At 40.4% G+C, this 27009-nt stretch overlaps 2 protein-coding genes across 2 annotated transcripts in view; both read right to left on the reverse strand.

The window, feature by feature from the left end:
* Nucleotides 1–4437: 4437 nt before the first annotated feature.
* ints2 (integrator complex subunit 2) lies at nucleotides 4438–23624 on the reverse strand. The gene is made up of 25 exons (XM_062432822.1): nucleotides 23345–23624; nucleotides 22245–22554; nucleotides 21949–22087; nucleotides 21437–21539; nucleotides 20960–21073; nucleotides 19759–19889; nucleotides 18637–18807; nucleotides 17434–17651; nucleotides 17073–17198; nucleotides 16821–16892; nucleotides 15222–15336; nucleotides 14672–14740; nucleotides 13581–13715; nucleotides 13303–13479; nucleotides 12503–12617; nucleotides 11650–11754; nucleotides 11272–11436; nucleotides 10445–10646; nucleotides 9007–9132; nucleotides 8335–8536; nucleotides 7881–8162; nucleotides 7162–7269; nucleotides 6848–6953; nucleotides 6284–6460; nucleotides 4438–5175 (listed from the first exon to the last, which is right to left on the reverse strand). Exons 2-25 carry the CDS (start codon nucleotides 22535–22537, stop codon nucleotides 4994–4996), a joined length of 3633 nt encoding a protein of 1210 aa, XP_062288806.1. The 5' UTR covers nucleotides 22538–22554; nucleotides 23345–23624; the 3' UTR covers nucleotides 4438–4993.
* Nucleotides 23625–25089: 1465 nt separating this feature from the next.
* Nucleotides 25090–27009, reverse strand: part of med13a (mediator complex subunit 13a) — a 78774-nt gene continuing 76854 nt past the window's right edge. The window contains 2 exon segments of the mRNA XM_062433879.1: nucleotides 25090–26254; nucleotides 26557–26657. Of these exon segments, the coding sequence (XP_062289863.1) occupies nucleotides 26122–26254; nucleotides 26557–26657 (234 nt within the window). The 3' untranslated portion in view covers nucleotides 25090–26121.

Below are 27009 nucleotides of genomic sequence, written 5' to 3' on the forward strand. Positions count from 1 at the left end.
CTTTCTGCTCAACCGAGGGGGAAATCAAAAGTTTTAGAGGGTGTTACGAAAGCTTTAATAGTGTCCCTTTGTTCCTGGCAATACATTGTGAAAAATGCATTCAGGCCTGACAAAGTGCTCCTGCTCCGTGTAATCAATTCCCTCAGCTTCTACCAGCTGAAAAAGACAGGGGCGGAGGGAAGATCTGAGAGAAACCAGCATCTCACTTGTCTCTCCTTGTTCTTTGATCAGGAAAAACAAGGTTCTTTTCACTTCGAAGAAATATAGATAAAGAGAAAAGCACCTTATCTGTGCAGGACAAATATTCATTCATTGTATTATAAAGTTAGGAGTTAAAAGGTCAGAACAGATTGATCTCCATGCCGTACTGTGTTCACTAATACCCTAACCACTGATATATGATCAATGATAAGTTAGTTTTACCTTTAACTAGATACATCTTCACACACCTGCTGTGGCTCACACAGTGTTATAAACCCAGCAGAAACTTCTCAGCATGTGTTTCACCAATACACCCACACAGTCACCCATATCTTTGATTTTTTTTAAAAAACCTGGATGGTCTTTAGAAATGTAAATCTCTAATTTGAGGAAGTCATGGCCAGTATGGCAGCAATTATAATCACATGAGTCAGAAGTCACTGCAGGAAGGAGAGTAAAGACAGCAGGAACAGGAAAGACTAATTTCAACATACTAACATGCTGATGTTTAGCAGGTATAACGGTTACCATGTTAGTTTAGTATGGTAGCATGTTAACATTTACTAATTATTACTAAAATTAAAATCCAGCTGAGACTGAGTGTCATTAGTCTTGCAGGTATTTGGTAGTAAAGTATTGGACACATTCAAATTTGGACCTGATGATGACAGGAGATGAAAAGTCAGAAGATTAGAGTTATAGCAGTGTATTGTGTGGAGAACATGAATAGCTGAACCAAATTTCAAAGCAATCAATCAAATAGCTGTGGAGTCATTTCACTCAAAACTACAAATAGCAGCCTCATGGTGGCACTAGAGGAAAAAGTCAGAGGATGACTCAAGTAGTTAGGATATATCATCTGGGAACCATGAACATCTGTAACAAGGTTCGTGGCAATGCAAACTATAGTTGGTCAGTTTGGGTTTCAGTGGTGGATTGACCAACCGACCGACCAACTGAGTGACATCGCCATCCATAAAGTCACACTGATAGCAAAGACAGGAAAAAATAAAAAGGTATTCATCTGTAATAAAAAACAAACCAACAAGGGCACAGACAGAAGCAGAGGAATTAAACACTGGCATATGAAATGAAGTAGAAAAAATGCTGTTGCAATATCCAGAAATCCACTATGGAAAAGACACATAAGAGACATCTGGTGCTTTTATCTCAGTATTATAAAAATAGGTAAAATACGAGGGACCTTGCTTCCAAATTCAAATACTAGGTTTGAAAAGTCAAATACCCCAAAGAGCACTAGAGAGACAAACACTGTCCTTGTGGTTGGCTTAGCAGTAGTCACACAGCAGTATGTGGGTGTTTTTATGTATTATACCTGAAGTACCTTTTTCTCTCAAAGAGCCACGAGGCCAACAGGGAGAGAATGCTCTGCTAACCTCAATGACTCTTGTAACTAGCTGAAGTGGGATTTTCTGCTGCCTCTTAAGGGCTCACCTTTTATTTCCAGCAAGTAAACACAAGCAAATAGACCTGTGATGTGAATAGAAAGAAAAAAAAGCTGGAGGTAGTGTATACCTGGCTAAGTGCATTAAGAACACCATTTAAGTGCTTCCCTCAAGCATTCTCCAGAAAGCTGCGGAGGCATTGTCGGGAAACGGTTTTCAGCAAGGTCGGTGTTTACACATCCTTGGCCCCGACGTGCAAAGCCTGAGAGAGAGAGAGAGAGAGAGAGAAAAAGATAATGCCGCAAATAAGAGATTTAGCTCAAAGTCCACAGAGCTTGTGCACCACATTGCAATGAATCCCAATTACCATCATGTGGCTTAACAGAATTCCTAACAAGAAATGAAGGTCTGGTTACCTCTGCGGCCCACAAATAACAACCTTCTGTTTCCCACTAAGCCAACAGGATTAAATAAGAAATGAATGTTAAGTTACGTTTAATCACAATCCGTGATCTTTTTATTTAGCTTATGTCTGACTCCAGGTCATATTTTTGTGTATGAATGGAGGAGTTGTGTATAGCTGCATATTCACTATTTAATCAGTGTGTCATCTAGTCTTCATATTGAACACAGAATATCCGAATATCTGCCGTCTCTAGCTTCCCTCTGAGCAGCCCTCTTTCTGCACTTTGCAGGGGGGGGGGTTGTATTTTAGGTGCGAGATGTTAGATGCGCAGCAGCAACGCTTGTGAAAACAAAACTGCTCTGTGATTTCACCTTCGCTTGCTTCAGGCGTCTCTCACAGCATCGGGGAAACTGCAAGAGCACAACAAACTGCTGCCGAGCTTCATAAATACCTCAACACCACAGAGGGGAAGGTGAAGAAGTCGGATCTGTGAAGCGAGTCCAAGCCTCTTCACATCAAAGATTATAAGATGTACAATGTAGTGTATCCAGCAACTTCTATACTACATAATGTTATATTTGTAAAATGAGATACAAATAAGTACATTATATATCTTAAGTCATTCTACTGCATTTCTTCTTATGTACATTATTCGGTTTTTAATAGTCATGAATCAGTGTAGTGCCAAGAAAATACTTATAATGTGAATGTTAAAAAAAACCTAACAATTAATTAATCATAAACAATGTAAATAATATGACAGTTTACAGTACATTGTTTTATAACAGTAATAGCTCAAAAATCAATTATCCATACTGTAATTGTGTTGTTTTGGACTTTTCTATACACACACATCTATTGCACATCTGTATGTTTTTCCTTATAGATGGTATCATATGGCTGTATACATACATTTGAGGTGATTTCTATATTTCGGAATTATGTGTGCAAACTTGAACCCTACACTCCAGTTCTTCTCTTGACTCCTGAAGGTTTATGTAATTAGTGTGTTTAGTCAGACAGGATGGATCAGTTGTTTTACGCTGTGGCAAGACTGCCCTCTGGTGAATCACCAGGATATGATGGTACAGCTGCAATATTATAGATGAATGTGTAGTCATAAGTGTGATGAGTAGCATAAAAAGACAAGGCGGCAGTCGCTTCAACTTGTTTCTGTCTATTAACAGTTGCTGTTATACAGTGGTAATCCTGTGTTATTTACAGTGGAGGATAAAATGTAAGAACTCAGTGTTTTTTTTTTTTACATGAATAAACAGATTAAAATGTGTTGCGTAGGCCACTGAATTGTGCAACATGTCTTTAAACAGGCTACAGTTCTTTCTTTAATCACAATACGCCAATGATGAGTTGATTCACACTTTGCAATACATCTTGGCGTTGGCATGGTTACTTCAACTGGATCTACGACAAACAACAGCATGCCTATACAACCTAACAACATGCAGTAAGACATTTCAGCAGCTGACATGCTTACAAGCTATACTGAAAAAGCAGCTGTACCAGACGGATGTGTGCAATAAGATACTTCTACCATAAAAGCCACACAGATGAGACTGACAGCAATTGTGGCTTTCAAAATATTTATCTTGAATATGATCAAGAGCCAAACCAGTGAGTCTTTTACTAGCACGGCTGTAGGCAATGCCACCTACGTTGAGTCCAAAGTCAAATCCAAGATTAACCACAGTCATGTCTCAGCCAAGACCACGTTCTCTCCCAGGACCGAGCTGGAACCAGGATTTAACCAGAGTCAATTCATTTTTATTGTCGTTTAAGAGTTGTGATTCAGCCTAAAAGAAGCACTCAGACCAATCCACTGGTCACAGGCTGCCATTAGCTGACAAAGCCTCAACAGAAACATCACTTGGCTGTATATTTTCTGTCACCTCAGAGCAGTATTAAACAATCACACAAGTATTTAACCAAGTATTTAACCATCACCAAATCACTGAATCTGTAGTAAATATAGGTGCATTCATAGGGATGAAGTTGTGTGTGTGTGTGTGAAAGTAATTCTACCACTCAAAGGCGAGGAGCATCAGAGAAAGCCAATTTTCACAGCAGACATTTTGACCTGTCACAGAGGGAAGAGCACAGGTGTTACTAATCACATTAACAAGCTTCTAATTAGTCTGAAAGTGAAGCTGTGAAATGGGATTTAGCTTTGACTTGTGGTGGACATAACATCAAGTAAACAACAGCTCCAACTGTTAGCCAAAAACGACTCCTTTCTCAATTACACACATTTGGATAATGTCAGCAGGCCAGAACGGACGAACCAAACACTGGCTCTAGAGCGGGCCTTTTGCGTCGTTCAGCGGTTTCGCAGCTGCCATAGCTTCTCCCACACGCTTGAAGCATCACCGCTAGAAGCCACTAAATACTACACACCGGTCCATTAAGTCAAGACATTTCTTTCTTTGTTTTATTACAAACAAATACAGTACAAAATTTCTACATATTTCAAGGCAACATTTTCCTTTTTTCAGTCGCTGAGAAAAAAAGATCACAACACTTAGAGCTTAGAAAAATATGCCTACAGAGGTCAAGAAAATGGACCCATTTAACATTTTCTGTATTTCACTTTCTACATATTGTGACAGAGCACATTTAAAATAAACTTTCTAAATTAATTGCAAATCGTGATTTATTATTTACAAGATGTCAAAGTGGAGCCTGATGATAGAGAAGGAGGGAGTTTCAGTACATGACTTAGTCCAGACTGAACAGAGTACAGTGGATATACAGTCCATATCCCATCATGTGCACAGAATGAGAGAAAGCCACAACCTAACATGGTCTGAAAGCCCTTAATATTTGTAACAGATGTGCTGACAGTGGCCCTCTCAGGAGTGTGAATGTCTTTCTAGGGCAGTGTTTAGAGTTGTTGATTTAAACCCAGTCACTCCCCCCTTCTACAACGTGTATGTGTATATGTGTGTATGTGTGTGTGTGTGGTCTATAGTCCATGAAGGGTGGAGCTGATGATGTCCATAAAGGTGGCTTCTATGCAGTAGCAGATCTGGACATCAGGGTCAGCACCGCCCAGTTCCTCTGCTGTCCTCTGGGGTAAAGTCAGCTTGGAGGAGGCTTCTCCTGGAACCAGGGCCTCCTGTGGTTTCTCCTTCAGATACTGCAGGCCTGAGGATGCAAAAACGGCAAACTGATTATGGATTTTTATTTGATATGATGGCGATTGATCCACACTACAGATCTGTTGGCAGTTTCTGGTACCAGTTAAAAGTAGATAGATTCTTCATTGTCATGTATGAATGATGCTTTAATTGTGATGAGAAATTAGTAAATGATTGGCAAAACCACAATGTAACCTTTACTTTATTGTGTCTGTATACAGCCTATAATTAACACTTTTTAAAATGTACACACTCAACACGAGACAGCCAGATGATATTACCTGGGACACTTGGATGGAGCAGGCCAAAAAGTCTAAAACATGTCCAACATTAAAGAGGACTGCTTACAATCACTGGTGCTTCCAGCTGGATGAAAACTACTGACAGTATTTGCAGAGTAGGTATCCAGTCAAAGATCATTAAAGACCATTACAGGAAATCTTTAATGGATGCATTTATTTTTTTTAAAATTCAGAACCACTCAGCTGTCAAAAATATTGAAGCAAGTTGGATTAACCTTATTAAATTTAATGCAGGCCTACTTTAGGGAAAGTGTGGTGCTGCATTATGTAGGGCCATTTTTATTTTATCATGAAATCCTGCATGCGATTTAACTAGAGAACCAGTAGTTTGACCTCATGTGTCAGGGTACAGGGTGCAGTTAATTTTGGAAAACGTCAACCAATATAACATAGTGGCATTTTGTTTGATAGCAAGCCAAAAAGATTTAACATTTTTGTGTCTATTCCTACAGTTGAGTCATTTTATGTGGGCTTAATAATTGGTGTGTAACATGAATAATACCATCTGGACAGCACTTTCCATGTAAGTGCAAACAGACTACTGCTCAGTGTTGACAGCAGGTGGAAAAAGAGGCAGATCTGGGACACCCTGTTTTTCTGAAGTACCTGTGACAGGAGGTTCCTACTTGATAACCTCATGATATATTCTCACCTAACTTTTCAAACCATTAACATCCAGTCTGCTCGTGGTTATCCAAACAATGAAAACAAACTGTAACAAATCGTGTACTGATGAAAAGTGTAACCTAATGTATAAAATAACTTATACTGTAATGGTATTATAATGCCAACCAAGGGATCAACTATACTTACGGGCAATGAGAGGGTCAATGTCTCTTGCTTTGGTGGCCACGTCAGAGGCACAAACCTGACCCACTTGTACTAGCAGGGCTGCTACATCATCATAGAGTGGAGGGAAAGCCTGACAGAAGGCCACCAAGCATGGCAGGGTGGGCATGAAGAAGGAGAAACGCTTGGCACGAGTCAGCACTTAAGAGCAAAACACACACACAGACACACGTACAGAGCACAGTACACTCAAATTACACTCAAAACCAGTGTACACACTTACACAGTAACTAATAGGCTGGTACATGCTGTACAGTTATGTAATAGAAAAGGAATGCTGCACTAGCAACCAAAGACCAGATGGTGGCAGCCAAATACAGGGAGAAAAATATTAAGACATGCTGCTTGACAACAGCTGTTATTTACAGGATGTCTTGTGGTTTATAGAATACAGTGAGTCTGCAGGGGGCAAATGTCACATTCAATGACAGAGATGTACAGGTACAAATGAAGTATTGGTGAATAAAGGAGGTTTGACCAAAAGCATGAAAGTATGAGGTGTAAAGACAAGCAAGGCTGTTCACTGACCTGTTAGAAGTGTGCCCATAACACTGATGGCCAACCTGGCCACACTGAGCGACTTGGGTAGAGCGTACTGGGTACACAGGTACGACAGCAACTGGATTGCAAAGATCTATGGGGACACACACATTCATAACAGCTACATAACATGTTCCCACTTGTTTATTTAGCAAATATGCAAACACTCAGCAGAGTGCACCCAATAGAGCTTGCTTTAAAAGAAACACAACATTGTGAGAGAGACTCTGGCACAAGCCCAGGGCAACTCAAGGATTTCAAGCCAGGAAAAAGAGAAGAGAGGGGAGGTAGGGAGGCCTCACCTGCTTTTCCAGCTGGGGCTGGGCCAGCAGTTCTGGGATGAAGTCCAGACAGATATGGATGGAGGGGATGCCTGCCACAGTTAGAGGCAGCAGAGCTTGAGGGTAACCCTGAAAGGGAGAGAGAGGGAGGGTGGGGGAGACAACAGGAAATATAAAACTTATGACAAAAAAACAAGAATGAACACACAAGTGCTTTTATATTGACCGTGTGTGTATAAACAGATGCCTGCAGCAGCTCTTGCTTGGCAGCGTGGTCAAGAGTGGATTAGTGTGACAGAGAAAGGATTGAGTTGATGAAGTCCACCATATGGCTGTCTGCTACTTATGGGAGTGCTGCAGTCACTTACCACTAATGTCATAGCAGAACGTGATGACTAATGGGGTCAACATGACTTGGCGCTTCTTGAGAAACTCAAAAGAATTTTCAGCAATATGGCACTATCCACTTAACTACTCATACAAACGGTATTAGCATTGATAACATTACTTTCTAATGGAAATATTTGGAAGGAAGGAAGAAATATAGTTATGCAGGAATGTCATAGAGTAGCACCCGAGAGTGGTGATTAAAACCACAGGCTCCTGGACTCAGTCCTGTTACAACACTCTCTGTGCTGTGTTTCTGACTCTGTAAACATGTCAGCCTTCCTACAATCACTATAAAACAAGTTTTGAATGTCCAGCCCACTGCATGTTTTCCACACTTGTGTTTTTTTTACCTGAAAGTGGACCAACTTGGCGATGTTGGGGTCGGCGATGAACATCTGATGCAGCAGACAACAGATGAGACATTGCACCTCCCTCAAGTCGCTGAGCAAGCCTCCTTCTGTCTCAGCATTGCTCCCGCTCCCCCTGGCTCTTGGCCCCAGGCTTCCCTGTTTCGATTTCCCTGGCATGGGGCCCCTGATGCTACTCAGCAAGCTCTCCGTGTTGGCCCCCAGCTGCTGCTCTTCAGCGGTTGGCAGACACACCTCCAGGAGAATCTGGACAGCTGCGCTATCCTGAGGTTAAACAGAAACATGTGGTTCGTAAGGTGGGAAAGGTCATCGCTAACATATTTCCAGTGTCATTTCAGGTCATGTTATTTCTCCATTCATGCTTCACCAAACTCCGATGATGTGGAGAAAAAAAAAGGGTATTCCCTATGAGAGTATGTGTCAGTGATTAAAGTACCTGTGCAGCTAGGAGGGCGTTCTTCAGCTCCTCTCTGGTGACCTCGGGTGTATCAGGCTGTCCGGGCACACCCAGGTTTGAGACTGTCTGGCTCTGCCGATCAAAGTCACCCGTCTCCTTCAAGTGGCAGTGTAGGTAGGCTTTTGAGGCCAGCAGGTACCCATTCAGCATGTGAAGGACAATGTCCATCAGAGGAGGACACCTGGAGGATACAAACAAACAAACAAACAAACAAAAACATAGGTCAAACTTGTAGATTAATTCTTTTGGTATGAATTGCAGGTATGTACATAAATCAACAACAAGTAAAATCCAGCTTTCGTGCTAGATAAGGAAAACAACAACAATTTAATAGATAGCAACACAGTGGAATCAGCGCTCCATTAAGCTTTATTCATATTGATACCAGATTTTTGACAGGAATTATTTTTACCTGTCATAACAAACCAAATTTAAAAAGAGTAAATGCTTCACAGATTCAATAACAATATTTGTTGTTATTACCTTAAAAACATTACAGAAACTCTTAGGGAATATATGTTTAAATTCAAAACAACTTTTAATATTTGTCTAAGATAATATACTCATACACAGCCACAATTATTTGGTAATAGAAAACCTTTTATACTCCTGAACATGAAAAAAACTTGACAGAGTCGTGTTAATAGTCACCTGTACACCCTCTGATCACAGCGCAGCACAATGAGAGGATCCACCATCAGGTCGTTCTGAGTGTATTTCTGCTGTCTGAGCAGCTTAGCTGACGGCTGGAGAGCATTTACTGTCATCACCCACAACCTGCAACACAAACACATGACTTTCAACTTTCAGTCATATCACACTTTTGGAGTTTCATTGCCCAAACAATTTCATTTCAAAATGAATCATTTCTTCTTGTTGAGACATTGTTGAGTAACATTTGAAAAGACTGATAGCACATGAAAAGATACTGTTTATGAGAAGATAACAGATAACATCTCTGGTTAATAATTAATATCATGCTAATCCAAAAAAACTACTAATGATGAACTTCAACTTTTAACCTTTTTTCCTAAATTGATTTATTTGAAGGGAAAATGCTACTAACACATGAAACACAGTGAGGTTTTGACTTCAAATATTCCAGTCACCCACAAATTACCCTGTGGTAGCATTTCACCCTCAACCTCTCTTATCAGACCACTGATAAACTACAAACAGCAGCTACTCCTGGAGTTTCAAGTCTCCCTGCAGGTTGCAAACTGGCATCAGAGGATCTGTGTGAAATCTGACACTGCTGCCCTCCACCTAGATTGACAAGAGCCTATCAACCAGCCCTCTGCAGCGTTCAATATTACGAGAGGGAGAAGAGTCATAGGAGGGGCAATAATCCCTTACATCTCCCTCGTGGAGGGTCTCCCTCAGTTTTCCTGCCCTGAGCTCTTCTTGTTACAGACCCCTTTTTTGGATCGATAGGATGTCTGCTCAGAGCTTTGGTAATTGTGCTCCTGTTGGCCCAGGGGCAGAGTGAGGGTGACCCTCTTCTGTCCAGAGAGCTCACACAGGGCTGACAGAGTGGCCCGGCTCAATACCTCTGATCTATTCACACAATAGTCACTGAGCAAGAAGCCCAGGGTGAAGGGCAACAACTCTTGTTCCACAGGTCTTTGTTTAATCTATTTGTGGAGTCTAAGAGTAACTTTACACAGCCAAGTCAAGTACTACTGCACTACTTTTACTGAGAAGACATACAATTATGAGGTTAGCCAACAGCCAACTAACCTCTATCCAACTATCACTTCTCTGCCTGAATCTGGATTCATATTCACAATGTAAGTACATAATTATGTGGTACTTATTTGGACTGTATTGATTCTGAGTTCCAATACCCAAGTGATGCCATTCATTTAATGAATAGAAATAACCTTTTAAGGCAGAAAATATACCTTATCCATATGAATTTCAATTAAACTGTACAAAAAAAACTATAACATTTAAAATTGCACAATGTAAACAAACTGAATATTTCAATTCACATCAGGTATTATTCCACAGTGAAATTCAGAGGTATTCTCACAGTAGTATGTTCTACTCTATATCCATGCCATCTAATTGAGTCCAGATCATGTACCTGCGGGGCATCACAGTGTTGAGACCCATCCAGAGCTTGTTGAGGGTCTGTAGTATTCGGCGAGGCACGGCAGGCTCCAGCAGCAGAGCCGTGCTGGCTGTGAGGGCCTCTGCGTAAGGGATCAGATCTCCGGGTGAAAGCAGCGTTAAATGCTCCAGGATTCGCATCAGCCTGGGACTGCTGGATGGTAACTTCTGGAAGGCTGAAGGGGGGAAGATAATTGGTTGACTTAACCGTTAAAGTCTGTTGTGGAGATTTGTTGTGTTCCCTTCAATTTTCAAGTAAATTCACAATCTGGCCACTGCTCACTTCCTACCATCACCAAATGCAGGTAGGCAGAGGCACTATATTTTTATTACTTACCATACATGTCGGTTTCTGACTAATGAGCTCTGATGTCACCATTATTCTGAAGATGGTTGCAATGATCCTAATAACACACTCTTAGATGTACAACACAATTGCGGAGTTGCATAAAAACTGTACATAAAATGATCAATTAAATGTAAATGCATACTCTACATTAACCTGCACGACGATGTGTGAAACTGATTATGTGTTACACTCGCAGTTGGTCGAGGATCTTTAACAAAGAAGAGCCAATTACAGCATAATCCTCTAAACCCTGAAGGATTAACCATTGAGATAAGATTTCAGTTGGATAAAGGCTTTCACCTTTAAATGCCATATTGTCTTCCTATATTCAATCTAAACTACTTCAGAGCACCCTTTAATTGTATCTTATTAACTCAAGTAGTGTCCATTACAGTTTCTATTATTGTCATGTGTGGCACCACACACACACACACACACACTCACACACTCACCCTGGTGGAGCTGGCTCTGAGTGTATCTGCAGGTGTTGCTGGGCAGCATCATCCTCCTCAGCAGGGGCAGGGTACCGGTCACCTCCTCCTCACACACCCAGTCCTCCACTAGACAAAGGTGGGGGTAGTTGGTAGCCAGCAGCCTCAACAGGGCAGAGTGTAGACCTGGAAACAGGGAAAGAGAAGAGGAAGGTTATTTGTCAGTTTATTACATCCAGAACACCTGGGTTCTTTTACACACCGCAGAAAAAGGATATGTAGTAGATTGATATGTAATGTGAAGTCACAGCTATGATCTTGGCGCGTGACTTGCATAAAATACATATTCACAAAAAAACATGAATATAGAGTTGAAACCAAATGTTAACTCTGTCTCACCCCCGAGCTCCTGCTGCAGTCCCTGGGCTTGGGTTACCAGGTACTTAATGGGGATTTGGTCCATCAGGGCTGCTGAGTAGGACTTTGGCTTCTTCTGCATCAAAGCTATTAAAAAAGAGAAAATAGGGTGAGTGAAGTAAAGAAACTATTGGACAGACAATATTGAGACTAAAAACATAAGGCAAGAAAAGGACAAGACAGAGCATAAGTGTTTTATTTGGCTGTGTAAGGACGCCAGAGCCGCTGTGCTGCTGTGTTAGAGGCGCGGAGGTGATTTTTCATTGACGTGGGTTCATTACCACTGCTGATGGGCTTCATTACTCCTTCCTTGAAGGCTGTGGGAGCACTTGGGTAAACACAGCAATTAAAGACATGGGCATAAACTCTCACATAAATCTGGCCTAATGAAGGGCAAGAGGAGAGCTCGTCATGGGAGGGAATAAACACTGACTAGGCTAACTGCTAATGCTCAATCTAACCTACAGCTGTCCTAGTTAGCTTAGCTGCTGCAGCCATTGTACTTGGCTCTTTGTCAGCCCTCCATTTATTCTCTATGAAGCAGCCAACTTTGGATGCCCAGAGAGAAAGGGATGAATGACTGCACAATCCAGAGTGAGAGCATCTCCTACAACTTAGCACTAGACAAAAGCTGCCTTTCTCTTTCGCTGTCTGACAAATTCCCTCTATCTCAAATACAACGCCTCCTTTAGTGGAGGAGATGACAATGGATGCTCTTTAGACAGGCAGAAAAGGGGAAAATAAGAAACAGAGAGGAAGTGAGCCAACAGCACAGAAGAGAACCAGGCACAGTGCGGTGTTAGATGAGACACAGTTATTGTCTTATTGTGTGTACCCAGTTGTTTGGTGCTGGCCAAAAGGTTCTCCTCATAAGACAGGATGTAGTAGAGGATAAGGAGCTGGGTGGTGATGGAGTAGCGCTGTCGTCCTCCTCGACTAACTTCCCCTTGCTAAAAAATAAAGAAGCAAAAAAAACAACAGCTACAGATCAGGGACAGGCAGCACAGCATGGTCAGCATTATCAATGAATGTTGGTATAATTACTTTGAAAAGGTTAATCTGCAATATAATGTGGAAAACTTGAATTAATCACCATTACAAACATACAATTTACTCCAAATTTGAATCTTATTACATTATGACTTTTCCTTTATCTTTAAAAAGATATAACCTTCTAGATAATTTAATTTGATTGTTAAAAGTGCTGAAACTTATTACTCTTCATACTTTTTGTAATTTGGTTATATATGATCCATAACTGAATCCTGATATCAACAAAGGCGTACTTATTTACAGACCAGAAGCAACTGCAGGGATGGGGATGAAGACTATAAAGTACAGTGTGCAGCAGTCCAATAGAGTTACTGGAATCCAAAATTAATTATTGCTTTAACAATAATAAATACAGTAAATTCAGGTTGGCAGAGAAACAGAAAGAGAAGGCAACGCTGTGTAAAGTTTCCTTTATGAGACTTAGTGGATTCCTTATTCTCACAACTGAAGAGGAGAACTTTGCCTTCAAATATCCACACAGAGTTAGATCTATAAAATGTGGAAAATGTAACCACATATGCAATGTACAGTGCCATTAATTGTTAAAAGTGTAGTTGGTGTGAAGCCCTACGGCTGACTCACCCCAGCAGAGGCCTGGAACACATTGAGGATCTCCTGCTCTGTGATAGGCTGGTTGGTGGCCTCTGGGTTGGCCTTGGATGCCGGTGTGAGGATTGAGTTGATATAGGCGTCAATTAGGGGAATCAGCTGGGTGTGGATGGGGGTGGTTGTCTCACAGAGCTGGCGATAGATCCAATCCTAGAGGACGCACCCAAGGACAGCACCGGAGGGCAAAATTAATGTTTTAAACAGTTTGCTATCCAGTCATTATCATGAGTCACCTAGTACACAGCTCCTACCTTGATGGACACTTTGTGCTTGGTGAAGGCTCGGCTCCGGAGCAGCTGGTATATGCAGTGAATGGGAAGGAATCCTGTGATGTTGGCACTTAAGTTGTTGGTCACTGCAACCCTCACTGCGTGGGCTGTAACCACCTACACACAGCAGATATAATACACAAGTTATCAATAAAGCAACATATTGACAAAAAACGCCTACATAACAGTACAGCTTCACATCACTCAATATTATAGTGAGAAAACTATGAGTTACAGCATTACACATAAAGTATACATAAAGATGTAAGATTGGGCCACATGATGATATGCTGTATACTGTGAGACTGTATTTGGCTATTGGAGGCAATTCACTGAGCATGACGATGTTGTGGATATTTTACAGGATTTTTGTCAATATGATGAAGTTCCTTGATTTTCGAGATATTTAATTCACTGACTAGACATTCACTCCATGTTATATTATCTATTTACAGTTTGAACAACTGAATTTCTATATAATATATCATAACATACAGATATAAGATTACATATACTGTCATTGAATCACCCACACAGATGTAATGTAGACATCAAATACTATTCCTAAATTAACATGATATGTAGACGGGATGAACTGCTGTGTATCATGACAGTTTTTCATGTCACTCTGAAATTAACTCAAGAAATGTTATAAATGTATAATGAATTTCTGTCATTTATAAAATGTAATAATTATACACATACACACTTCCATCTAAGCAAGCATCAGATTATTAAATCAAGCTACTATTAATTTATAAAGGGTGTTAGACATCTTCATTTGATGGGGTGATGTAGCATGTAATTATAATCACAGTAAATGTAATAATAGTGTTTCCTGAACGTGACAATTTTCCCCAAATTACTACATTAAAATATTGTAGTTTCAGAGGGACATTTTATTTTATTTTGTTCAAAATTGTCAAAATACATGCTGCTACATTCCTGATTTTACAGAAGCTATTGATGAGGGGGGAAAATGAGTGTTTTAAAAATCATGGAACACTGTATTAACAGGAGGCTGTTTCATCACTGAAGGTAAAAAAACAAGAGTGGACTTATAATGCACGTACCTGTTCTGTGAAGATCTCCTGTGTGAAGATAGTCTTCATCTTGCTCAAAGAACTGGGTTTGATGGCAATCTGTAGGAAGTTAAACATGAGCAAAAGAAAAGAATAAAGAACAACAGTGGTAGGTTTACTGTGAGTGAAAATAACCTGCAGGCAACAGTGCTGGCATTTTGTAATTCCCTCCTTTCATATTTCATAAGAAAAATTCTACATGGCAGGCACAACATTGAATTGATAGGATTGCCCTAGGGGTGGAAACAAACAGGCTCTAAATCCAATTACATTACACATCTTAGTGGAAAATACACTGAGACAGGAAAACTACTTAGCACACAGGCAGGAAACAATAGTGCACTTAATAAGTAATAAAACAGCAAATTGGCCACAGGGTATAGAGTGTCTTAGTAGATATGTGTATGCTGCAAGTGTTTCATCAGTGATATAGTCTTTATATGCGCCACTGCTGCAGTGGAGGACTGGGGCCAGTGGCTGGTCAGACAGACTGATGTATTGATCACTCCCTCCCTCCCTCCCACCCACCTACAAACCTTACCTTCATCCCCAAAGTAGAGCACACCAACTCAATAATGGAGCTGAGCTGGTTGCTATGGAAGTACATGGCAACCAGTAATAGCATCTCTCCAAAAGAAGCAGATACGCCTGCAGCGCTGGAAGGAGGAGGACACACATATGCATGCGAGGCAAGTGAGAAAAGACACTTAGACTTGTTGTTAATCCTGCATCTTACAGGACAGAATTTTAATCAACTGATTATGCTGGTTGCATCAACCCACACACACATACATCTATCAGACTGCATCCCTTTAGTCCACCCTTAAGTCACTTAAGACTCTGTGATGATTTATGCTTTATGGACTATAGACACACACACACACACACACACACACACACACACACACACACACACACACACACACACACACACACACACACACACACACACACACACACACACACACACACACACACACACACACACACACACACACACACACACACACACACACACACACACACACACACACACACACACACACACACACACACACACACTCAGTTGTTAACACTGGCCATATGAAAGCTATTTTAACATACAAACAAACCAAAGCTCCATCTGAGTTTGCGGACTTTATCACTGCCTATTTCCCATGAAGAACAAACATTTACAGAGAGAAGATGAAATGCCTCCAATGACTGGACATAAACAAAGCTCACACAAATTAAAGTGTGAATTCAGATGTGGAATTTACCACATTTAACTGGTCATTTCAGTCTGATGTCCAATGATTGCAGCTATAAATCATGAGGCTACACAGCTTCCTGACTTAGTTAATGAATCCCAAATGCATTCCACATTATTGTTTCTGCCTGTCTCTTTGATTTGTCACAAAGTCTCAATATACTCTGAGACTCACAAGCTCTTCTAGAGAGGAAAACCAAGACCACACAAGTGCAACAATAAAGAGGAGAGTTATAGTATTGAGATAGAATACACTATCAAACAATCACTGAGGATAAAACCACGAAGCCTTAAATGAGAGGGAACAAGTTGACATAATAAGAGCAAAAGTTTATAAATCTGTGCTTGTAAATGACAAAGGATGAACCTTGTCAAAATGAGCATGGCTGTCAGAATTACACATTGTGCACTTAATATATTTATAAAACATGAACAATGCTTTCTAATACTGGCTAGTGTTACTTATTATGTAAAAGCAACCACATCCAACATACTGGCATACATGTTTACACTGTCTGTTTCAAGGGTTTACAATATTAAACAGTGATATATCATGGAAACGTTTAGACTGGCAGTGTAATTAAGAGCAGTGCAAAAACCTTTTGCTATCAAACTGCATGCTAAACCCAGACATATCTTCCAGTAACTGTAGGAGAGGTCATGCTCTTTGTACACACAAATGAATTCATGTGTACCATGGGTAACCTCTATAACCTGTAATCTATTTCAATATTAATATTTGATTATATTACTAAAGTAAGTCCAAAAGATCTCATGTTGTGACAGATTTTGGTCAAATTTAACTGTTCACTTGGAGAAGAGAATTTGAATCATATTATCTTGTTCAAATAATGCCCCTCATCATTAGTGTAAATATGTAAAGCTTCTTACCTCTCGAAGTATTCCTCCTCTTTGATCATCCAGCTGAGCCACATGACCATCAGCTGCTCCTGCTCTGGAGTGCTGGACAGACACAGAGGATAATGTTCACACTCCATAAAACAAAAGACTGTGAACAACTCTTTTTTTCAGTCAAGACAAAGCATGTTAGTTGAGTGGAGTTTGTGAAACCAACCTATTAAGTGTTTGGTGAATAAAACAAGACTTCTAAAAGTAGGAGTGAATAAGACTAGCTTTATGTACCTGACCAGAGTAGGGAAGGCCAGCAGCTTGCAGAAAGACAGGGAGACAAAGCGAACGCCAGCAGGAGTGGCGGGAGGCCGACTTGTCATCAGCTGCAGCAGCTGCTCGGCCTCTTCATCAGTAGGTCTGGAGGGTGATCACAAAAAGAGTGTTGTTTTTAAAACATAAATTATTCCCAAATTCACTGCCTGTGGAGCTATTTTAATTATTGTACTGGACTAAAGTAAACATTCTGATTTCATAAAAGAATGCAGAAATTGGCAAAAAACTTACTTTAAAATCTCAAAATCAAACTCTAAACATTTTAATACATGCATATAAAAAAAACAACAGACTTGTTACTTCATCCTCTTTTACCTACCTGAGACCTGCGATGCCCATCAGTGCACAGTAGAGTCGGAGAAGAGCGCTGGCCTTCACCACATGCTCCTCTCTGAGGCCGGAGTACCCAGAGCCGCCCTCTTCCATGCCACCGTTGTTGGGCACGTGGGTGCTGCGTGAGCGCGGCAGTATGGCGACCAGCTCCAGCAGCAGCTGTCTGCGCATCTGCCACAGTACCGAGCTGCTTTCTCTCTTTCTCTGGCAACGCAAAGAAAAAAGAAACAAGATATAAGCATGAGTCAACAGCAGAGCTTCCATCCAAATGTTCATACTGAGGTTCAAACAAGCCATCGTTGTTGCATTTTTTTGTTTGGTAAATGACTTGACACTTAATTATTGTGGATTCATTTTCTGTCAATTAATTAATTGAACAATCATCACAGCACCAGCTTCAATGAAAGTTCTAACGTAAAGAGTAGGGAAACTGAAATATGTACAGTAAATTTGCCACTGGCTGCAGAGAGCCTTTTCCACACAGCTGAGGCAGAGCTTGTCTATAAAAGAGATAATAACATTTAAAGAAAGGAAACAAACATTTGATGACATTTGCAGTGAAATGCTGATTGTAAAACAGTATCTGCCCTTCATAACCTGCCAAAATGCCAGCAGATGGACAGATATACAATTCCATTCATAACGTTTGTGTTATTTTGAACATTAGCTTCAATTTGAGCTAACCTGAAATCAAGAGCTGACAGATAGGAAAGAGGGCAAAGAAAGAGGGGGTGATGTAAAGCAAAGGTCACATGCAATATTTGAACACCGTTTATGAGAAAATGTTGTTACTCAGTATAATGACTACATGCACATTAGAAACCCAGGCTCAACTTTAAGTAAGGTGATAACCAATAAGTGAAATCATTATTCACGTAAGCATGACCTAGTTTTACTTAACTTAGCTCCTTTCATCCAGTAGACTGAGATGTAGTGACTGTATATTTGCTTTAACTTGCTGACACTGATTGAACCTGCTACAAGAATACTCTGCAACATCTTGTCTCATCACCTCACACAGAGTATTTGTGCCTCAGTGTCCTCTGCTAAACATAATGAAAAGAATGCTCATACTTTCGGATACTGATGTTGATCTTAATGCATCAGTCTTCTCCATGGAAACATAATATTTGTTTGTGTGTAATTAAACAACAGTGCATGCAAGACAGAATCAATTATTGCCCCTCACCTGTTGTCCATTGCGAATGAACATGCTGAACCAGGTACGCACTTTGCTGTTGGTACCCAGTAGTAAACCGCTGACATAAGAGACAAGAGGACTGACTGCCTCATCTGCTGTATCTGGTTTATAATCCAGAGTCAGAGCAACACCCAGACCAGGCAAGTGGCACTCCTCCACCTAGGAATAAACAAACACACAGGATATTATTATATTAGGGATTTCCTCATTTTTCTGTATGTACTATTTTTTGTGATTATTCTTTTTCCAACCCACTCCTAACTGTTAATGAATTTCGGTATATCTAGCATTCCTGCATCACTTGTCCATGTGTGTCAGGAAATTTCTAGTCTATTCTGAAGTGGCATCTGTAGCATCTGATCAATATATTAACAAAGTCCAGCTACCAACAACTATGACAGATTGGATACCAAAATGCCCTAATTTTTGGCGCAACACGACATCAATTCCCCCGACCCTACTGTCTGAGACAACGAAGTACAGCAAACTATGAGTCCTGCTGATGCATCCCTCAGCAAGGCAATGGATTTCCGTCACCTCCTGGGGCCTTGCTCAATAGCTGACCTTGTGCTGTAACCTCCCTCTGAGAAGGGGGGAAGCTACAAGACAAATCTCTCCCTTCAGGGACAGTATCACAACATAAATCAGCAAAGAGAAAAATATGCTGTATTTCTAACCTTGATGAAGCCAGTGTTTGTGTCTAACTAGAAATAATATAGTTACGTTGAAGCGGAAATGATCAGAAATGATTGTGATGTTTAGGTGTCATTTGATGACAGCTCCAAATATGTTTTCTTGCAAATCAATTAACATGGCTTACTTTCTCAAATATAGTTAAATTCTAAGATTAAAAAGGTCAGGTTTTTGACACCATTTATGATCAAAGACACTATTTTTATCCTGACAGACTGAAACTGATAAGATGTGAATAATATGCAGAATAGTAAAAGTTTAAAGGCGCAAGTAAAGTTTTATCTTAAACATCTATAATGAATATGTGGATGAATACAGCAGCTGTTGTGGATCTCTCTCTCTCTCTTCAGATTATGGATTAAGTGTGATTTTGGCATACATTTCTTGTCATGTGACTATGTTAACAGTATCACTGACCACCATCGCTCTGATGTTCAGGGCCTGTGAGGGGTTCATCTGACAGAGCTGCCTCAGGGCTTCAGTTCTCCGTCGACCACCGACGCTCTCTTCATCCTGACGCTCTCCGTTCTTGATCAAACCTCTGCAAACTGTAAAGACAGACATGAACATTTAATTTAAGTACGTAACACAAAATGTAAAAATACTTTGGACTGTTGATTTTTCATGGACTTTGACATTTTAACGCTTTGAATTTGGCATTTGTTTGCAACATGCCAACTCAATTTGATTTTCCTACATCTATATTGTATGTCATGTTTGTTTAACCATGTAATTCTTGCCTAAAGGTCTCCTGGTTGTCTGTACCTCACTGACAGTCCAGTGTATCGTTTCTCTAATGTTATGGCCAAGTCATGTTCCTCCATAAAGACCCTAAACCCTGGAATCATGGCTCATTTATTTTCCTGTAAATAAGATTTAACAGCCATCAGAGGACGGCATTTCCAGAGCCTTATCTCATTTCCCCAGTACTTTTCCACAGCTGACAGTATTAAAAGACAAAATGTTAATGGTTGACTGAGACTGGGACATGCACTGAAATGATATTAGTTTCCGTCTCTGCCACTTCTGGATTATTTCACATTGTCATAAAGGAGCTGGTGGAATTAGGTCTGGCTACCAGCGTGTGTCAATGTGACAGACCAGAGCCGTATCCCTCACTTCACCGTTACATCACTTCACTTTCAATTCAATGAAATTAGGTCTTTTCCAGAAGCAAAGCCAACAGGATTCCTTGATGTTGACTGCTATGGAACACACACTAATAAGCTATTGACTTCGCTCTGACCCTCTATGTGATAAGGAGTCAGTGGAGAGGACGGGCATCCTCTTATAAAGCGTCTCTGGCGGCACACAGAGCACTCTATGCGAGCCAAAGTGAGACAATAATGTTCATCATCAATCAAAGATAAATACATGCACCCTCAGGCCAGTGGCATGGCTAGAATTAAGAGGGGAAACCGCTAAACTAAGAAAAAAAAACATATGCTGGCATCTCAATAACTGTCTGCCTAATATAACGCGAGGGCAAATTCCTATTTCTGGCACAGTGGGTACACTTATCAACGATATAAGAAGCTAGTGCTGCCAATTAACCAGCCACTCTGTCTCAAATTATCAGCTGACAGCATGTGCAGCGTTGTGGGGGCAGATGAATTACCTTCATTGAAGCTGTCAGGAACATTAGCAACTAGCAGACACAGGAACCAGTCTCCGTTGCGGACGTGAAGCAGAGCCTCTGCTACATCCACAATGGGCAGCAAGGAAGGTAGCTCTAAAAGAAAAGAAACACAACACACACACAAAAAATATTTATCAACTGCAAATGACACCAACACTGGAGTCACTTATTTTCAGGTTGGTTTTACAGAGACATTGAATAATTTTACTTATATGCAGCTAATGTCTACAAAAATGCATGGTACACACAGCTTCAGTTTGGGCCTCCAGATGAATTCTACATCATTGCACAAAGTTTCAAATATGCAAATGCCATTCATGTTATTGACTAAACTCTCGATTATCTGGTTCTTTTACTAGAAATGAGCACACTTGTTTACAAAAGCTACTGTATTCAACACGGTCCCTTTTGAGCCTCTGGGGGAAAACTATTAAGAAGATGAAAGGAGTTGGATACCTGCTTGTAAAATGCAGAGGACATCTGCGACCTCTTCCAAGTAAACAGGGCTTTCAAAGAGTTCAGAGGACTTCAAGAAGAATTCTCCATTTGAGTCTACCACCTGAGAAACAACAAGGGAAATCAAGTCATCCTATTAGGTAAAGATGAAAGTACTGAAGGACAATTGTAGTGCTCAGAAACACATCATTTCTTTGTCAATGTGAGAGCAGCTGCCAGAAATTCGGATGCCAACTTAAGCTTTGATTAACAAGAAGAGGTGCAATCTGGTTTCTTTCATCTGAGACCACGAGTAAGATATTTTTCATCTTTCTGTTATTTGCACTAAGTCATTCATGCTTTACTTTCCCTTTATTTAGACAACAATGTCTCTTTGTATTCAATCATCAATCAGATAGCACTCTCACATCACATTCTACAAAATGCAGCAGTGGTTTCAGTTTCCATTTAACTTCATTAATATGATCATTGTACTGTGATTCACTGAATTATTTGGGGACCTTTGACCATACCTTATTCATGATAGCCAACAGTTCACTGAGGGCCAGCCGGAGTCTCCTGAGGGGATCACTGTGTTCAAACTCCAGGGTAAGACCATGCTGTAGCTGTGACACCAGGATGCTCTCTCCATTAGAGCCACCCGCCTTGTGCCTGGCAGAAGAGACAGTACATGAGATATACTGAAATTAACTCTAGATAGGTTTTGCAAAACAGTTTTTCCTGAATAAAGTAATAAATGTGTGACTTGATCTTCAAAACAGAGGCAGTCCATTCTACTCATGACTAGAACCTAACATTTATTGTTTACCTCAGCTGTTGCTCCTTTCGTGCATCCTGCTCCAAGGCATGAAAGTCAACAGATAACAGTGCTACAATGGAGTTGACAGCTTCTACTCCAGAGAGCAGGCGGAGGATGAGCTTCTTGTCCTGAGCCCAGGACTGGCTCTGATCAGCTGGAGCACATAGAGCCATCCTCACCAGGCAGGGCAGAAGCAGCCTCAGCTCTGGGTCACTTAGAGCAGCCAGGCGCACCACGTCAACTTTCTGCATAGCTTCAAAGGCATAGGAGCTGACGAACTGCAGCCCTGTACTGTCTGCCATCTCTCTGCTACTAAACCCTGTGGGAACAGGCAGATCGGACAAACAATTTAAAAGGCAGAATATGATGCCATCTGGAGTAAACAAAGTAGAAACACTCTCCTAGTCAAAACCTCTTGTTGAGCATGAGCAGATGTACTGTCTTACAATCTAGCGTACACTACAGAAACTCCACAAAACTATACACAACCAAAGCAGAGTTCATGTGACAACTAGCTTGAGTTAACAGCATTCTCAAAGTGGCAATGCATTCATTTCTGTTTTACAACCATTAACCCACACCAATGAGTCATATATTCCATAGTTCATTTGTGTAGATGTGTAGACATTTAGTTTGTTAGTTGGTACAAAATAACGTTATGGTGGTTGTTATCATAGCAATGTTAATAACAGAAACACGGTAAATGATGGCTACGGCTAACTAAGCCTAAAGTCTGTGCTAATGCTAACACCGGGAAGATAAAACAACGTTTAACTGACCCAAAATTTGCTCGACCACATTGAAACATACCCTCTAGCTGTGAGTAGCACACGCACGCGTTTAATGTATGTCTCGATAAAATACAAGCAGATATTGTTACGTTATCGCTCACCGTTAACTCTTACTCTAGCTTATTGACGCCAACTAGCCGCTTGCTAATACTAATTCCCCGTCTCCATTGCTTTTGTAGCGCCTCGTAGCATGCTACTGGCTAGCAAGCTAAAAGCTAGGCTAACTTGTCAGACGACAATACCCGCGTGTACTTTCTACTCTGTCTCTGTTTTGTAAAGTCTAATGTAAAAACAATAACTACACAAGAATAGTCTTACCTCACTTATTAGGATGATACTTAGTCTTTTAAAAAAAAGAATATCAGCCTGGAGGCCGTCAGACCTCGGACTCAGCCTCTAGGGAAGTCCTAAGATAGCCAGTGTCACAGAAAGAAGCTCGATTTAGCTGTTGCCGATAGGTTTATGGAAATGTCTTTGCATGTTTTCACGCCCTGTCTGTTATAGATTCCGCATGTCCACTTGGACCTTATCTGTATCTACAGTGATTACTGTGTCGGTGTGACAGTGAGGGATCTGTTCCCGTCAGCACGGCGGAGCAGCGCTGTCTGACTGACAGTGACTACAGGCTGCATGATACTACTCAGTCCTGCCTCAGTCACTGATCACACATGGACTGGGCTGACACAGGCACACTATTGGAAGACTAGAATGGAAAGCTTATTTCATTTGTAGAACAAAACCGAAAACAAAAATCAGTGATGTAATATTGTCCGGTTTCTCAGATCACGACTCTACATTATTGGGGGAAATAGAACAATCTGATGAGCACTGCCTGGATAAATACAGATCACCAGTATGCATAACTGAGTTTTAATTGCCTCCAAAGTATGGCCAATTTCTGCACCATTAAAAATGAATGGAAGGCAAACTAACACCCAACGTTATTCAGTCTTTTCTTTAAGATCTTGAAGTTGACAGACTTGTTTACACCTGCTTAAGCTTAAAAAATAATTAATTTGGGTGACAGACTTAATCTGAAAATGATTCATCTGAAGAAATCTAAAAGTGTGGCATTGCTTAATTGCACCATATTAAGAATTCAAGTTTACATGGAGCACTTTATGTTTAAAATTATGAAAGAACAATAACTACACAAATATCTCATAACTATCAGATTTTTACCTACCCGATCACTGGCATGTCGTTGGTGTAAATTCCTCTTTATTTTCAAGGGCACGCTGACAGCAGTTGGACTTGAGTGTTTTCAAAGGCTGCTGACAGCAAATCTCAGAAGAATGGATTGCCAGCTGCTACTACACAATGCAATTTAACAAGTAAGATATCAGACTCAAATTATAATGCAGGGTTGTTTCACTGGCTTTCCCACTTGTGAATAGAAAATGTGGTAGAAAGCTTGCAGACCCAGATGGGTTAGTGCAAACAACCATGATTTCCCAAAAACAAGAAAACATGGCACTGGACTGAAAATAAATTTTCAGAGTTTTATTTAAATATTGAATGTATTTATCTACACTCAAAAGACCAAATACATTTTTGATGGTCAAATTTGTGATGCCAATATGCAAGGTAAAGCGCAATAGCAATGGATTTATCAATAATCAAAGTACAGCTTCCCTCTTAACAGGATAAATCTACACAGTAGATGTTCCTCTGTGTTCCACTGTGTAGCTGATTGAAATTCATTTACACCACACATTTACTTTCATACTGAAGTAAAATGGGTTTGGTCTAAATGTATCCATAACCAATCAGAAGCGGTGCTGAAAAAGAGCCAGAGTAAGGAGAAGTATGTTAAACTAAAGGGATGTGCTGAAAAGGACACTGATGATTCTGTCTTTAAGACTCTTATCACATTCTATGTCTCTCGATTTCTTTCTTCTCAATCAAAAAACCCCCCCAAAAACAACCAAACAAACATCAAACCTGAGGTCAGCTACTTTCAAAATATGCTAATAGTTCCCCTTACACTCCACTATTGGTGTCCTCGTCCAATTGCACATCAGTCCCCCTCCCCAAAAGCAATGAACACAAGCACAGAAAAATAAGTTGACGCACTTTATTCCTAAAACAGAAGCCACACCACCAACTGCTGGCATGGCATTCATATATAATTATTTATATATATTGCCGTTTGGTTTTTGTGTCTAAATGTGTGGTATAAAATACTATATACAACAATGTACCTCTTTATTTGAACACAGTGAAGTTCATTGCTGTACAAGTCCTCTGTAGCTACAGCTTTGCTGTAAGTCCTTCATGCTCAAAGGCATGAAACATAATTCTCCACTCTAATTCTTCTGTACATTGTGACAATACAAATATTCTGTCTCCATTACAAAAAATAATACTCTAAAAGCAACCTACTGGGACTTTATTTAATTTTTATGGGATTTTTTTCCTGGTTGTTTTTTTAATTAAGACGATTACATATATCTTAGACCAATTGCTTTAAAGCAGGAAGGTGATATAAACCTTCTCCATTTTTTATATATAAAAGAGGTTAAGAAATAAGACAAATTATACATTTAAAAACTTACAATAAATAAGATAGATGCAGGCATTTCATTTGGATACTATTTCATCCAAAGGAATATAAAGGAATTTCAGATCTTAAAACCAAAGATCTATTCTTGGGTTTTTTTCCATGATCAAATATGTCCCTTTTCTTCCAATAACTTTACAGATAGACTTGTCTCTCCAAATACAGACTGGCCAGTGACTGTGCTGCCATGCTACATTATGTACCATGACAACCAATCTGTCATTCTCTCACGTTCATTAATTGCGACTCAACTTCAGGTTTCCCCTTCTTCTTTATTCCCTTGTCTCTATGTGCATGTCTTTGAAATCACAGGGACAGGGCTGTCTCAACCATGGACAGCCGCTGGGGTGGGGTGGGGACAGGACCGTCGCAGCTGTTAACAGCCATCTAATCCCATCTTTGTGTGCGGGATCCAGCTCCGTACTCTGGTTCTCGCAGTTTGCTTCAGTCTTGATGAAACCCCCTTTGGAGTTGTCGCTTTTCCGTTTCTCTGAAATGTTTCCCCTGCACCCCTCCTGTGACGGGCTCTCGGTTACAACATGTTCATGATGAAGTTGTACATCTGGTTGAGCACCACGAAGTGAATGGGTAGACATGATCGTCGGTCCTGTGTAGCCGGGTCACACGTCAGCCAGGAGAGGGCGTTGTACTGCTCCAGCACAAATCTGTCCAGGCATAAAGAAATGCTGTCAGTCTTTGATCATGAGGTCTTATTAGAAATATGGTGTGAAGAATTTGTAAGCCTCCAATTTGCAGAATGATCCAATCCTGGCTTACAATTAAACAATATACATGAAAAACTAAGTGTACACAAAGTATTTAATTCTCAAAAACAACTTCCAATATATATTTAACTATTATTTGTATCCAAAAACAAATTCAGTGTGAATACAATCTGTTAATCCTAAACAGGTCAGGGACAGTATTTCCTGCACTTGTGGAAGAGCGTTTTCTGGTGCTGTTTTACCTGAGTACATCTGAGGTCTGATTGGAATCGAGGGGGTGGGAGTGTTTGCTGTGCAGTAGTTCATCTGATTGCACTGAAGACACATGGAGGTGCAAAGAGGCCTGAAAGACACAGAAGATGGAAACAGGTGTTGTCAGAGACTGTATAATGAAGTTATTAACCTTGTATTACATCAGATCTAAATAATGATAGCTCTTCTGACAGCGACTATTTTCAGAAAAAAAGGATATTACAGCAAATCAAAACTAGGTAGCTTTCTTGTATGTGCTAGTTGTTTCACACACAGGGACAATAATTGCTAATGTAGGGACACATAAGCAACAAAAATGTTATAGAACAGATTTGCAGTTCATTAATGAAGATGTACTGCACAAACAGAAGGACCTGCGTAAAAACTGTTACAACCTCCAACTTGTGGCTTGCATCTTTATTTCATTGTTACGGCAGTATTAT

This window comes from Scomber scombrus, chromosome 14 (genome assembly GCF_963691925.1).
Source record: "Scomber scombrus chromosome 14, fScoSco1.1, whole genome shotgun sequence".
Taxonomy (NCBI): domain Eukaryota; kingdom Metazoa; phylum Chordata; class Actinopteri; order Scombriformes; family Scombridae; genus Scomber; species Scomber scombrus.

Excerpts from the sequence above, each read along its gene's own strand:
- ints2 (XM_062432822.1), bottom strand. The coding sequence starts at position 22,537 with ATGGCAGACAGTACAGGGCTGCAGTTCGTCAGCTCCTATGCCTTTGAA. Across the intron at positions 19,890-20,959 it reads TCCTGACAGCTTCAATGAAG|TTTGCAGAGGTTTGATCAAG; the intron begins GTAATTCATCTG and ends CTGTCTTTACAG. Across the intron at positions 5,176-6,283 it reads CATTGACCCTCTCATTGCCC|GCCTGCAGTATCTGAAGGAG; the intron begins GTAAGTATAGTT and ends TTGCATCCTCAG.